The sequence below is a fragment of the Lepidochelys kempii genome, chromosome 4 (assembly GCF_965140285.1).
Source record: "Lepidochelys kempii isolate rLepKem1 chromosome 4, rLepKem1.hap1, whole genome shotgun sequence".
NCBI lineage: Eukaryota > Metazoa > Chordata > Testudines > Cheloniidae > Lepidochelys > Lepidochelys kempii.
The window spans coordinates 78,070,307-78,082,784 of record NC_136383.1 but is presented as its reverse complement, the minus strand read 5'-3'; the positions used below and the strand labels follow the sequence as shown (position 1 = coordinate 78,082,784).

Here is a 12,478-nt window from a genome sequence, read left to right as displayed (position 1 = left end):
GGTTGGTTCCAGACCAATCCAGATCGCTTGTCTAGGAAGGCATGCCTCAGAGGAGGAGACATCGGTTCATTGGGTGGTTCAGAATTTCCTGAGAAAGAAAATGCTGATTCTGCATCCATTAGCAGTACCAATGGTTCCGTTGTACGGAAACCATGACTAGATGATGGAATGGGAGAGAGACTCTTCCACTTAAGTTGCAACTCCTGGTGGATTTAGGACCTCCTTTGTGAGGGAAGGACCTGGTGGTGATGGAGGCTGGGGATCTCAGAGCCCAAAGGTGTCATCAGATGGAGCATAAGACTGCTCACTCTAGAGTGCAAGGGATCTTGTCCATATGAACTAACATAGCTGGAGCAATTAGTACCAGAGGCACCGTTGCTGCTGGAGTGCAGTCTGGTACTGACAGAGCCCTGGATTTGTGGACTTTCTTGTCATGACCCTGTGACTTAGAACATCCTAAGTCCACATAGGCTAAACAAGAAGACTTGCCCCGGGTCTGACTGCGGCCTCATGGCCTTCTCCAATAAGTGCTTCTTAAGGCAAAGTTCCCACCCCTCAAAAGTATGACCAGGGAACTAGTAACACGATCTACACCTCGCTGAGAGGTGCGCAATCCCAAGGCAGTAAAGGCTGCGTTGATGGTCATCATTGCCTGAGAAGCAGCATGGGCTGGAAGCACAGATTTGAAGCTCAGAATCCTGGGCATAGTACGGGGCAGAAGGGAATTCCTCCTGATGGAGAGTATAACTATTAAATTACCAAATTTAGCTAAAAACTATCAGATAAAGCTCTAAAATGTTTTACAAAATATATACATATGTATTTGCAGCTCACAGAATAAAGGAAGATGAAGCTCCAGACACTGGAGGTGTCAACCCAAGCCATGCAGTGATAAGAAGAAACTGGAGAGGCAGTCAGTCCACTCTGCCTTTTATCTTCCAAGTTGGAGGCATGAGGAGAGCGAGGGCACATGCGCAGATTAACAGACACTGCTGTCAAGAATTCTCCGACTTGGGCGCATGTGTAGCCATGGAGGAATACGCATAGGGACCATCACTCAAAGAAGAAAGTTAAGTTTAGACTCTAAGAAGCACATTATACTTTTTTACAATGTAACCATTTCTGTTTCCACTTGTTATCCCTACTCTCTAACTCTTAAATCTCAATCTTTGCTAATAAAGTTATGACTGTTTCACAATAAATATATTTTAGTGCTGTGATGTTATACAGGATCTGATCCTGACTTGTACCCGTCAGCCTGTGTGTATACTGTTCCTCTGGAGAGAGAATATCTGGTAATTTCTGAGTGTCCCCAGTGACGAGGCTGGATACTACAGTGGGGATGCTTTCAGAGGATTCAGAGGCTAGGATACACCTACTGTTAACCTGCAAGGCAAAGTAGGGGATGGCAGACGCCTGAGGAGATTGTTTTGGTGGGCAACAGACTGATGGTGTCAGGGAGCTGACACCCAGATTAGCACCAGTAACTCACTCTCTCACTGAGGCCAGGGGGGAAACAAAGTGATCCACAGTCCTGGGCACTCTGAGAAGTGTCATACCAGGATCTAGTCCTTCTGCTCCAATGACTCATATTCACAGTGGAGCAGCTTCAACAGGAGAGATTGAAAGAGCTCCACATCAGAATATCCCATAGCTCAGTTGTTAGGTCACTCCCCGGAGAGAGAACAGCTCCCTGGGGGACTTGAACCGAGGGTCTCCCACATCTCAGGTGAGTACCTTAACCACTGAGCTAAAAGTTATGAGGATGCAGCAGTTCTGGCATTGGCTGTTTTGTGTGAACTCATGTATTGGACCATTCCACGAAGCGAGCTGCACGCTTACCAGCTCAGACCCAACAGGCAAGTTAGACAGAGGAAAGACTATCTTTCTCCAGTCTGTGGAATGCTCGGGGGTGTAGGTGTCTGTTAGGTGCCTGGCATGGGACTTCAGCGCATATACGCTCAGGCAGACACAATGGCACCTTGGGAACTTTTAAGGCTAAGCAAGTTTGGTTGACTAAGGGCTCAGTGGAAGCTGAGCAGGTATTTTGTGAATCCCAGTGGGGCCTGATTCTGGGATTTAGGCACTTACAGTGGCAGTTAGGTACCTAAATCCTTTTGTGTGCTGCACTGACTCTAGAGGTAACGATTCATCATCCCCTAAAAGTACTGTTTCCAGAAGAACACTCTTAGGGTTACAGTACCTTTAAGGGATGATGAAGTGTTACCTCTAGAGTTAATGCAGCACATTATTCTCCCCTGCGTGTGGTGCTGAGTGTTGCCAATCCACATTAGCAGGATGGTTGATTAGCAGGGAACTGGGGAGTTGCTCCTCTATGTTTTCTATGCCAACTCCAATCTTCCCTACAGTAAATCTGGCTCTGGCTCTTTTCAGAAAAACAAATACAAGCACTCCTCAGAAACGTAATGGATAGTTTTTGAATAGAATAAGCTGCAAATCTGAATTTGTACTGGGAGATGTAGCATTATGCACATGCTTCTGAGATTAGAATCTGACCTTCATGGAGTATATTAGTCTAGATATATTTGTGTAACTTCCATTAGAAGAAATATGAGTTATGTGTATGCACTGAGTGAGAAAAAAATCCTTACTTTGTGTTTTTGCATAGTCTAATTATTAGCTTTTTGCATGAATAATTAGTGTCTTACCTTAATCAAAAAGTGCTCACATTAGCACAGGTCAAACAATAAGCCAGGTGTGAAGATGGCTTTTTGGAGGGGGATTATTTTTATTTTTTTATATATGCATATGTAACAAAAAGATTTTAAGGCTCTTTACAACTAGCATTGTACAGTATTACTTTTTTCCTTGTTTTATAATAATATATTTGCCACTTCCCATCAATGTTTGGAACCAAATCTATCATATGCTGCCACAACATGAAAATTGGAGCTATTTTGAAATGGATTGTATTATGCAAATAATTTTTGACTTAAGTTGCAGCTATCAAATGTAGAGAAACAGCACTGAAGGATAAAAGCCTATACTGGGTAGCCTAGCCTAGGCTTAAATATATTTAATTGCAGTTTGTTTATACTTTACCAGTTCCTACCATGAATTATTTTATTGTTTTGTCCTTTTCTTAAAAGCTCTAAATGTAACCAATTTTAATTGCACCCGCTATGTTCCCCCTCAGGAAGCAAGGATATTTCTTCCTGAAGAGTCATAAAAACATGTTCTACACAGTTATAATGAAGCAAGCAAGCAAGCAAACAAACAAAATAGCTAATTTAGCAGGAAAATCCAAGACGATTGTCATTTCTTCAAATGCAATTCTATTTGGGAGCAGAGGAAAATTCTATTAGTGATTAGTTATTTGAGATTAAGGAATGTAATGTAATCTATATTAGAAACAAAAAATCTTCAAAGCATATATTTTTAGTTCAAAACTACATTTTTGATAACTTTAACCCAACTTTAGGTCTTGCTCCTACGAAGTGTGGAGGTGTAAAGGTTTCAAAAGGTACTCAGAGTGCTCAGTGCCCTGCAAGATCATGTCCTTAAATATCACAAATGCGAAATTTCTCACTTACTACTGAAAAAATACATATGCACATAATATTTATTAACAATGAATTGATAACATTAATCAAACTATAGTCCTATAAAGGCTTTGCACTGCAATAAAAAAACCTCATCTCTCACTTGCAATTTTATAGGTGTGTTCTTAAAAAATAATAATTTTGAGCACTAAGGGCTGACAGTCATAAAGTCAAATACACAAATCTATGCCCATTTTGAACATGCAGGATCATCAGATCCTGTAAGGCAATGCACAGCTAACATCTGTCAGTTCATGACACGCAGTATCTTATAATTATGGCAGGCATGTATACAAGTCAGGTATTTGCATGCAAGATACTTTTGTGCACCTGATTTTGAAAACACATAATACTGGTGTTAACTTACTCACATATAGCACTTTTTCCACTAATTATGCAACATTCTTTATTATTATAGATCAGCAGCATATATCTTCTTCATGATAATCTAAAATACATCTGATAGAAAATGTTATTTAGTTTAAAGCACATTGTACCTGTGTCTCAGGGATAATGGGACTATCTTCAGGAGAAATCCTAAAGAAGGTAGATAAAGGTGATGACACAATGACAGGGTTTGGCCTCACAAATCCACTCAGATCACAGCTGGGTATGTCATTCTCTTCCTTCTTCATGACCAGGGTATCCATGACATAAAAGACATTCCACGGAATCCACACTGTGTGATACTGTGTGAGGAATGGTGATCTTTCAAACACCAGAGTTAGAGATGCACCACCATTTGCCACCAAGTCAAACCTAAGAGAAATCATAAGGTTATTCAGCAAAGTAAAAAGAAGTCACATACTGTGCAAAGCCATTTACAGTTTGCATTTTATGGATCTGATTCTTTATCCTGTTGCTCCCGTTTTATGCCAGTGTAACACAACTGGAAGCAATGGAAAAGTTATTCAAATTACATTGGTGTAAAACTGGGGTAAGAAAGTGCAGAATATGGCCTCTGTGTTTAAATAAACAAGAACTTTTTCCTTTCTCAAAATAATAATTAAAAGAAATAATCAACAAATAGGAAAATGTCTGATAACTGTTTTTGCAGTATTTACAAAGGAACAGTTTGCAGTGATAGTGTCTACAACTCCTGGTGGAACAAGGCTTTCAAATTAAGTAAAACGGCAATCTCCATATTCTAATGACAGAAGTGGCTGGCAGCAAACTTACATTCCATCTTGGCGAGTGATTGTATAACCATATTCTGGATAATGTAAAAAGGAGACGTTAACTCCAATGAGTGGCGTTCCATCGGCAGTTAATACTTGGCCCCTGATGACAGATGCAAGGCTGTGGGAAAAAGTGCAGAATTAGATTATGCAATTATTTGCTCAGGTATTACTAGCATGATTATCAGTAACACAACTTAAAAAAACAAACACACCATTACATGGCATCTGTGTAATCCATACTGAAACTGCCAAGCCATTGCCCTCTTATAAACTCTAATTTACATTCTCTAACTGCTTCTATATTTACCCTGTATATTTAATTTGGTGCACATTGTCTTGGGAGAGTTACCAAGAATTTAGGGATGAATTTTTAAAATGTATAAATTCTAGGCTTTCCTTCTGTGTCATATCTCTGGCATTTTCATAAAGAAAAATGTACTTTCCAATGAATTCCAAGGCAATCTGTAACTCTGTACGGACCAAGAAGTATAAAATGTAAAAGGGGCAATAAGGAACATTTGTGCACCAACTTTTAATCAATTGCTGTGCCCAACTGCATCAAATGCTGCTAACTGCAGATTCAGGAATGCTAGTGTAAATCATCTTCTTTCACTCAGTGAGATGTAAGGCACCTGCTTTCAGTTCCTGGTTTATTTTTAGGGCATTACTACTCTGTAAAGCACCAGTCAAACTGTATATTGCAACCATACTGTCATGCACTTAATAATCCTATTACATTAATTCATAATTAATATTATTTACTGACCTCAGCTTAAAAGTGCCCCTCTGCCTTTCCTTCTGAGGTATTTTCATTGGTTTGATATACTGCCAACTGAGCTAACCCAAATCAACTGGTTAAATGAAGATTTATTTAATCTTGAATGAAATAGCCTCTTAGAACCTAGGTACTAACACGGCAAAGTGTGTGTAACTCACTAGCGCCAGCCATTTGAATTTTTGTAAGAAATCAGATAAAATAGTCATATTTTAAAAAAAATTAATGATGCATTTGTTGAAAGCCCGCCCCATTAAATGTCACAATTGCAGTGGACCTCCTAACAATGTGAATCATATATACACTTTAAAATATCATTTTATGCTGATGAAGGAATGATCTATTCATATTCACCTCTTATTGAAAGGATTTTCTCCAGGTATTACATGGGTGCTGTCCGGCCCTGTAAGAAAACTGATCCGGTCATAAAAAGATTTGGCAGCTTGCTGAGATGGTGATTGTTGGCTTTGGCTAATGATATCTTGGGGATCAGGCAGTCCACGACAGTAGGGCTGATTTTGGCAGGAACTCTGCAAGCAGCAGTCAGGATCCATGCAGTCAATTAATCCATCTGTGGGCAGAAATTCAGACAAATGAATAATACTTCTTTCTGTTCTTTATATCTGAAAGAGCAATTAGACACAATTTTCATTCAGAGGGATTTAAAAATTATTATAGTATGAAATAATATCAGTAGTTTAGATTTTTAATAATTCACTTTCAATAAATGAAAGGCCCAACCTTGTACTGAGCTCCCAAACTCCCATGGAAATCAATAGGAATTGAAGCCACTCAGCATCTTGCAGGTTTAGTCCCCATATTAAAAATAGTTATTAAAAATTTTGCTTATTTAAAACAAAACAAAGCATTTAGGATCTCCAGACACAGCTGACTTATAAATATTAAATACTTTTTATGGAGGTTAAGTAGCTTTTATGCAAGGTTATTTGGTATGCAAGGAAGAGAAACAGGTAACTCCCACTCCACTGCTTTCTTGAACCTATATAATGTATTTGTGCTGTAAATAGCTTTAAATATTAAAGAACATTTATCAAGCTAGATTTTCTTAACTTTGGAAGAAAGGGTTTGTGGCTCTTAGCAAAGCTAAGTCTTTTGCATAAAAATGTATGAGAGAAAAATCTATGCTAAACATTTTATATTTTAATTCATGAGCAGCTGGTGCTGAATGTTAGCTAACACAAGCATGCTTTATGTACACATGGATTTTTTTTTTTATGTATAGGTGCAGCACATTCACATACGATACGGATTAAACCTGTCGTCTCTAGAAATCTAATATGGGGGGGATTAAAATCAAACTCACATAGATTACTGTTTAATTAGCTGCAAGTAAAACAAGTCTGGAAACATCAGCTACAGAAAGTTTTCTAGGTAATGTAATACAGTATCGTAGAGCTGATAATTGTTTTCCCCAAAAGAGGAGCAAAGCTGAAATAGCTCAAGCGTGTTATCATTCAATTTAGATAAGGAAAGAGGACTGTATTTTTGCAAAAGAACAGAAAATATACTGATACAGCAGCTTGAGGAAGCCTATGATAGTTCCATTTACAAAGCAGCTGGCTTTATTATTAAAACTAAAACCACACACGCAAATAAACTATGGTTATATGAATGCATTATGTGCTAAAATGATATAAATAAAGTTTTCTTCCAAATGTAGCTTATGCTGCATTTTGCTTATGAATTTCTATACTACATGGAACAGAGTTAGTGTGCTGGCACAGTATTAAGGGCCTGATGATCCATTTCTTGGTCACATAAAACTCCTACTTCAGTCAACCAACATCAATGGGCACTTCAGGAGTGGTAAAGGAGTGATGACTCAGAGCATACATTGAATTAAGAAGAAGCATTACTGATAATACCTGGGAGGATTTTCTTCAGACTGATTCCATTAAAATATGAAAGCTTTCATAACCAAAATATTCTGATACCATATTGGTTTTGGCTAGACTAACGTGGGTCAGTATTAAAACCCAGTACAGTCACGGTTAAAGGCTTTGTTTTGATTTTTACACTTCTGTGTTCTCCCTCAGGCAATATTTGGTACAGTTGCCAAAGAGAAATGCACAAATTTAGTCATTCATCTTTGTTAGTTTATAAAAAGCAAATGTACATCTGCTGTGTAGTCTGCAGGTCATAAAACTGCATGAGATTGACATCTTCTGAACTAATCAGCTGGAAATGCATTTTTACAAGCCTCTTTGCTAACATCAATCAGAGAAAGAATCTCATTTTCACCAGCCAAGATACAGGTACACACTGTTTGTTATTTTTCTGTGGAGTTTATCAGCAACTTGCCCAAGCGAGTGACGGATGGTTATGAATCTGGCTCTCTATAACTTAAGAGAACATTTTTCTTTCTTTCTCTATACTTATATAGCTAGTGCTGTCTAGTGACACTAAGTTGTCTGTCTATTGCCCTCTGTGTCAAAAAGTAAAATAGCCTTGGTGGAATAGCTCAACAAAATCATTGATGTATTTTAGTTTAGCCTAAAATTATTAGACTTGACTTAGCTGCTATATTTCTCAGAGTTAAAAGAAAAAAATACAAGGAAAATCAAAGATGTTCCAGCCCATTCAATAATCATTACCAACTTAAGGAGACTATTTTGTATTTTTGAGTCTAGATATAAGTTGTTCTTTTATGTATAGCAGGTATGTATATATTTGTGTAGAGAAAATGTTCATCCATTCAGAAAGTTTAAAATCTTGTAATAAAAATCTTGACTAGCTGTACTTTTTTCTTAGCTGAAACATGCACAGAACTGCAATAGGATATGGTCTTGTTTTAAGAACTGCTATCTCTAGAGATTAATAAAAAGGCACTGAAAGGGAGGGGTCAGAACTCCACTAGGGTGTGTTTTGTGCCATTTTCCAGCCCCCTCTGGAAAATTGGTACATTTGGGAAGTAAATTCAAAATAGGATATAGATAAGAGATCCACAAACTGGCAAAATTATAAGCCCTGTTTTTAAAAGAAACATGAATTAAATAGGAGGTTGATGGGTAATATTTCTCAAAGGTGCATTTTAGAATTAAATTCTACAAAGCAGGCCAAGGAAGGATGGTAACATCACTTAACCCCCATAACTGACATTCCTTTTGAAATTCTATATACTATGGAGTCAAGGTATAGGATATGTATTTTTTTGCATAGATTTATTTATTTCACTATAAGTCAACTTTCGTGATTAGTGGAAGTTCCAGCTTTTTCTGACTGTTTTCAAGGTCACATATAGCTCAGAATAGGACCCAATCCAAGTCTCCTATTTAATCAGTGAGAGTTTTCCCATTGACTTTAATGAGAGGCAAACCAGGCTGTTACTGTATAAATCAGCGCTATAAAACTCCACAGACGGTTGCTGCTGGGACTGAGTGCCTGCTGAGTTTTTAAATGGCTTGGAGAACCTGTAGAGCTGATAAAGCCTGCATATTTTCTCCTGCAGAAATAAGCTCTGTAGGCTCCTTGCCCAAGAAACTTTTTCTTTTGAGGAGCTTCCCAAGATCTACAGACTCCTAATAGATATTTCATAGACTCATAGAATATCAGGGTTGGAAGGGACCTCAGGAGGTCACCTAGTCTAACCCCATGCTCAAAGCAGGACCAGTCCCCAATTTTTGCCCCAGATCCCTAAATGGCCCCCTCAAGGATTGAACTCACAACCCTGGATTTAGCAGACCAATGCTCAAACCGCTGAGCTATCCCTCCCCCCAAAACAAACAAACAAAAAAACTCTGAGCGGTGCGCTGTGGGTAGCTATCCCACAGTTCCCGCAGTCCCCGCTGCCCATTGGAATTCTGGGCTGAGCTCCCAATGCCTGATGGGGCCAAAAATTTGTCGCGAGTGGTTATGGGTAAATGTCGTCAGTCAACCCTCCCCTCCTCCGTGAAAGCAACGGCAGACAATCATTTCGCGCCCTTTTCCTTGGATTGCCTGAGCAGATGCCATAGCACGGCAAGCATGGAGTCTGTTCAGCTCACCGCAGCAGTTATGACCATTGTAAACACCTCCCGCATTACTGTGCAGTTTCAGTCCCTCATTGCTCCTTATACTGTGTATATGGAATTGTGTTTCAGGATAAACTGATTGCACCTGAGCAAAAAGACTTCACTTTCATTTCAGAAGATAAGTGAGATCCTTACATGTACATTTTACTTTACTCTGAGCCATAACTAGCTGATGATTTTTATAGGAAACCACAATTGACTTAAATGGAAATTCTACAGATATGATAATGATAAAATATGGGTCATTTTTATATAGTGTAATACAGGAGCAATTTTTCTAAGTGAGGAAGTACAAGCATCCTCTGTCTTTGGGTGCACATACTTGTTCCCACTGAATTCAAATGGAGGCCCTCCCCTCCTTACAAGTACATTAAAAGCAGAATTCAGCCTATGCTCACTGTGCGCATCCACACTCCAATATGGATTGTTAAAATGTGAGCTAAATCTCAGACATTGGTATCCACCCTAAACCCAGGAAGTTTAAGAAAAAAGTCATCCTTCCTTTACAAGACAGGGCGCAATCCATAGTGTAGCATGGAACCCTACAGCAAAAGGCAGATATATAATATTCACTCCAGAAATATGGCAACAATGCTTAGAAAGAAATGTGTTTAAAATAATCCAATTCTATAACTGAAGTCAATGGGAGTTTTGTGCTCTGAGAGGTTACAAAATCAATCCCAGTAACAGCTAGGAATCAAAGCAACACCATGCAGTATTTAAAGTAACATTAAGCATAGTATCTAATTTAGCTAGCAACCAAGACAACAATAATTATTTAACTACTGAATCTAACAGAACATAAACCACAGTGTCCAGACTAGTCACTGATATAAATTCAGCCAATGTGCTCAGAATATTATATCTCCTAAAATAAACAAATACAGCTAAGAAATGTCTTTTTGCTACTTCCTAATGTGGTCTGGAATCTGGATGGCTTATTGGGAGATTAGCTGCTTGATTGCTAGAACTCTTGGTGACCAGAGAAGCAACACACCTCTCTCTAGGCTGACTTCTAACAAACAGGTGCTTACTTTTCCTTGTTTCTCTTTCAGTACCCTTTGAGCTGGGTTATTTATTTATTTAAATTATTTTGAATCTTTTCCACTGGGCCCAATCAAGGTTTGAAATTAATAAAAAACCTTTTGCTGTGGTATATAGATTAAAAAACAAATTAAACAAACAAACAGCCCCACAAACAGTCCACTAATGGAACAACACACCAATATTATCACACAATGTGACTCAACCCCCACCGCAACAACATTTTGCCAACCCTCTTTCCAGATGGAGCTGTGAAATGTTAATCATGAAAATAAAAAAAATATAGGAAATAAAATAAAACGCTTCACCATCCTAAAAGTCTTAGACCTTTTCTTTTGCTTTATCATTCATTTTTCTTATTTCTTTGTATGAATATTTTTCTGTGTTTTCTTTCATTCTGTTTTCTCTTTGCTTCATCAGTTTCTGGGCTCATGTTTTTTTTCTGATCCTACTACTTATTCTCTCTTCTTTCCTCTTTTCTTGTGTCTGAAAAATATCTCCTTTTTTCCTTGATCTCTTTATTTTGTTTTTTCATTTCCCATTAGTTTTCTCTCCCTGGTATGCTATTTGCCACTGAGTCTCTCCTTTAGTTTCTGATATCTTACCTCATTCTGTTTTCACTCACACTTACCCAATCTGTTTTCTTCTCTCTTTGGACTTCTACCTTCTCTCCCTTCTTCCTTAACATCACCTACTTTCTCCCTCCAAGTTGTTCTTGTTCTAGTCCATCTATTTTTCTATTTTTCCTTCTTTTCTACATATTCTTTCATGTTCACAATTTTTCATCTCTCCTCTTCCTTCACCTTGTTTGTCTGAACATGATTCCCTGAGCAGCACTTGTCAGTTGCTATAGTCTAAGCCAGGTCTACACTAAAAAGTTAAGTTGACCCAGCTACATCGTTCATGGGTGTGAAAAATCTTCCATGTACCTAACTACCACCTCTTGGGCAGGGGGACGAACTACAATGATGAGAGAACAACCTCCTGTTGCTGTAGTGAGTGGTTACACGGAAGTGCTACAGGGGCACTGTTTTAACTGTAGATGTAGCCTAAGGGTATAACCACACTGCAAAAAGAAACCCAGAGCAGCGAGTCTGAAACCTGTGTAACCTGACTCAGACTCATGCTAAAGGACTAAAAATAGCAATGTACTTGTTCCTCCTTGGGCTGGAGCCCAGTCTCTGAAACATGGTGACAGGGCTGGGTCTCAGAACTTGAGCTACAGCCCCAAGTGAGAACGTACACACTACTATTTTTAGCCCTGTAGCAAAATCTGAGTCAGTTGACTTGCGTCTCAGACTTGCTGCTATGGGTATTTTTTTTTTTTTGCAGTGTAGATGTACGCTAAACCTACATTCTCCACTGAAGTCTACATTGATTTCAGTGGCACTGTGCCAGCCTACACAGGGCGGAGAGCTTGGTCCAATTTTGGCTCACTGTCCAACTGAACCAACTGGTCACTAGAGCCTAATGGGTCACCTCAGGACCTAAACTGTGAAACATATGAAAAGTTAACTCAGAATACAAAATAAACAATATAAAAGTGTTGGAAATAAACATTTATCTTAACATACAATCTGAAAAATAGAAAATAAACTGAGCAAAGATGTTTTGACAATAATGCTTTCCTCATGTATGATCTCAATGATAAATGTTGTTATTACTACTATTCTTTATTATGTGTATAACTGAGATCAGGGCCGCACCATGCTAGACAGAAGCAAAGAGACTATGAGGAAGGGAACTGGAGCAAACAGCCAGTCAACGCAGGGAAGGAATGTCCAGAGCAAAAACTGAAATTGGGCACTGATGACATAATCGGTGTCCAAAGGTCCTTATTGCAGCTGCTTGCCTCTGCTCCTTCTGGTTGAGCTTTTGGGTTGC

At 38.6% G+C, this 12,478-nt stretch overlaps 2 protein-coding genes across 24 annotated transcripts in view; one reads left to right on the top strand and one right to left on the bottom strand.

Annotated features, from left to right (window-relative positions):
- Positions 1-12,478, bottom strand: part of TENM3 (teneurin transmembrane protein 3) — a 2,191,633-nt gene that overhangs the window by 68,372 nt on the left and 2,110,783 nt on the right. For all 23 annotated transcript variants that reach the window (XM_073341694.1, XM_073341703.1, XM_073341702.1 and 20 more), the window contains 3 exons: positions 5,874-6,090; positions 4,743-4,862; positions 4,061-4,322 (listed from right to left, as the gene is read on the bottom strand). In XM_073341694.1, coding sequence (XP_073197795.1) covers positions 4,061-4,322; positions 4,743-4,862; positions 5,874-6,090 — 599 coding nt within the window. The remainder of the gene's footprint in view (positions 1-4,060; positions 4,323-4,742; positions 4,863-5,873; positions 6,091-12,478) is intronic.
- Positions 1-12,478, top strand: part of DCTD (dCMP deaminase) — a 178,725-nt gene that overhangs the window by 163,381 nt on the left and 2,866 nt on the right. The gene's annotated exons all lie outside the window — the stretch shown is intronic.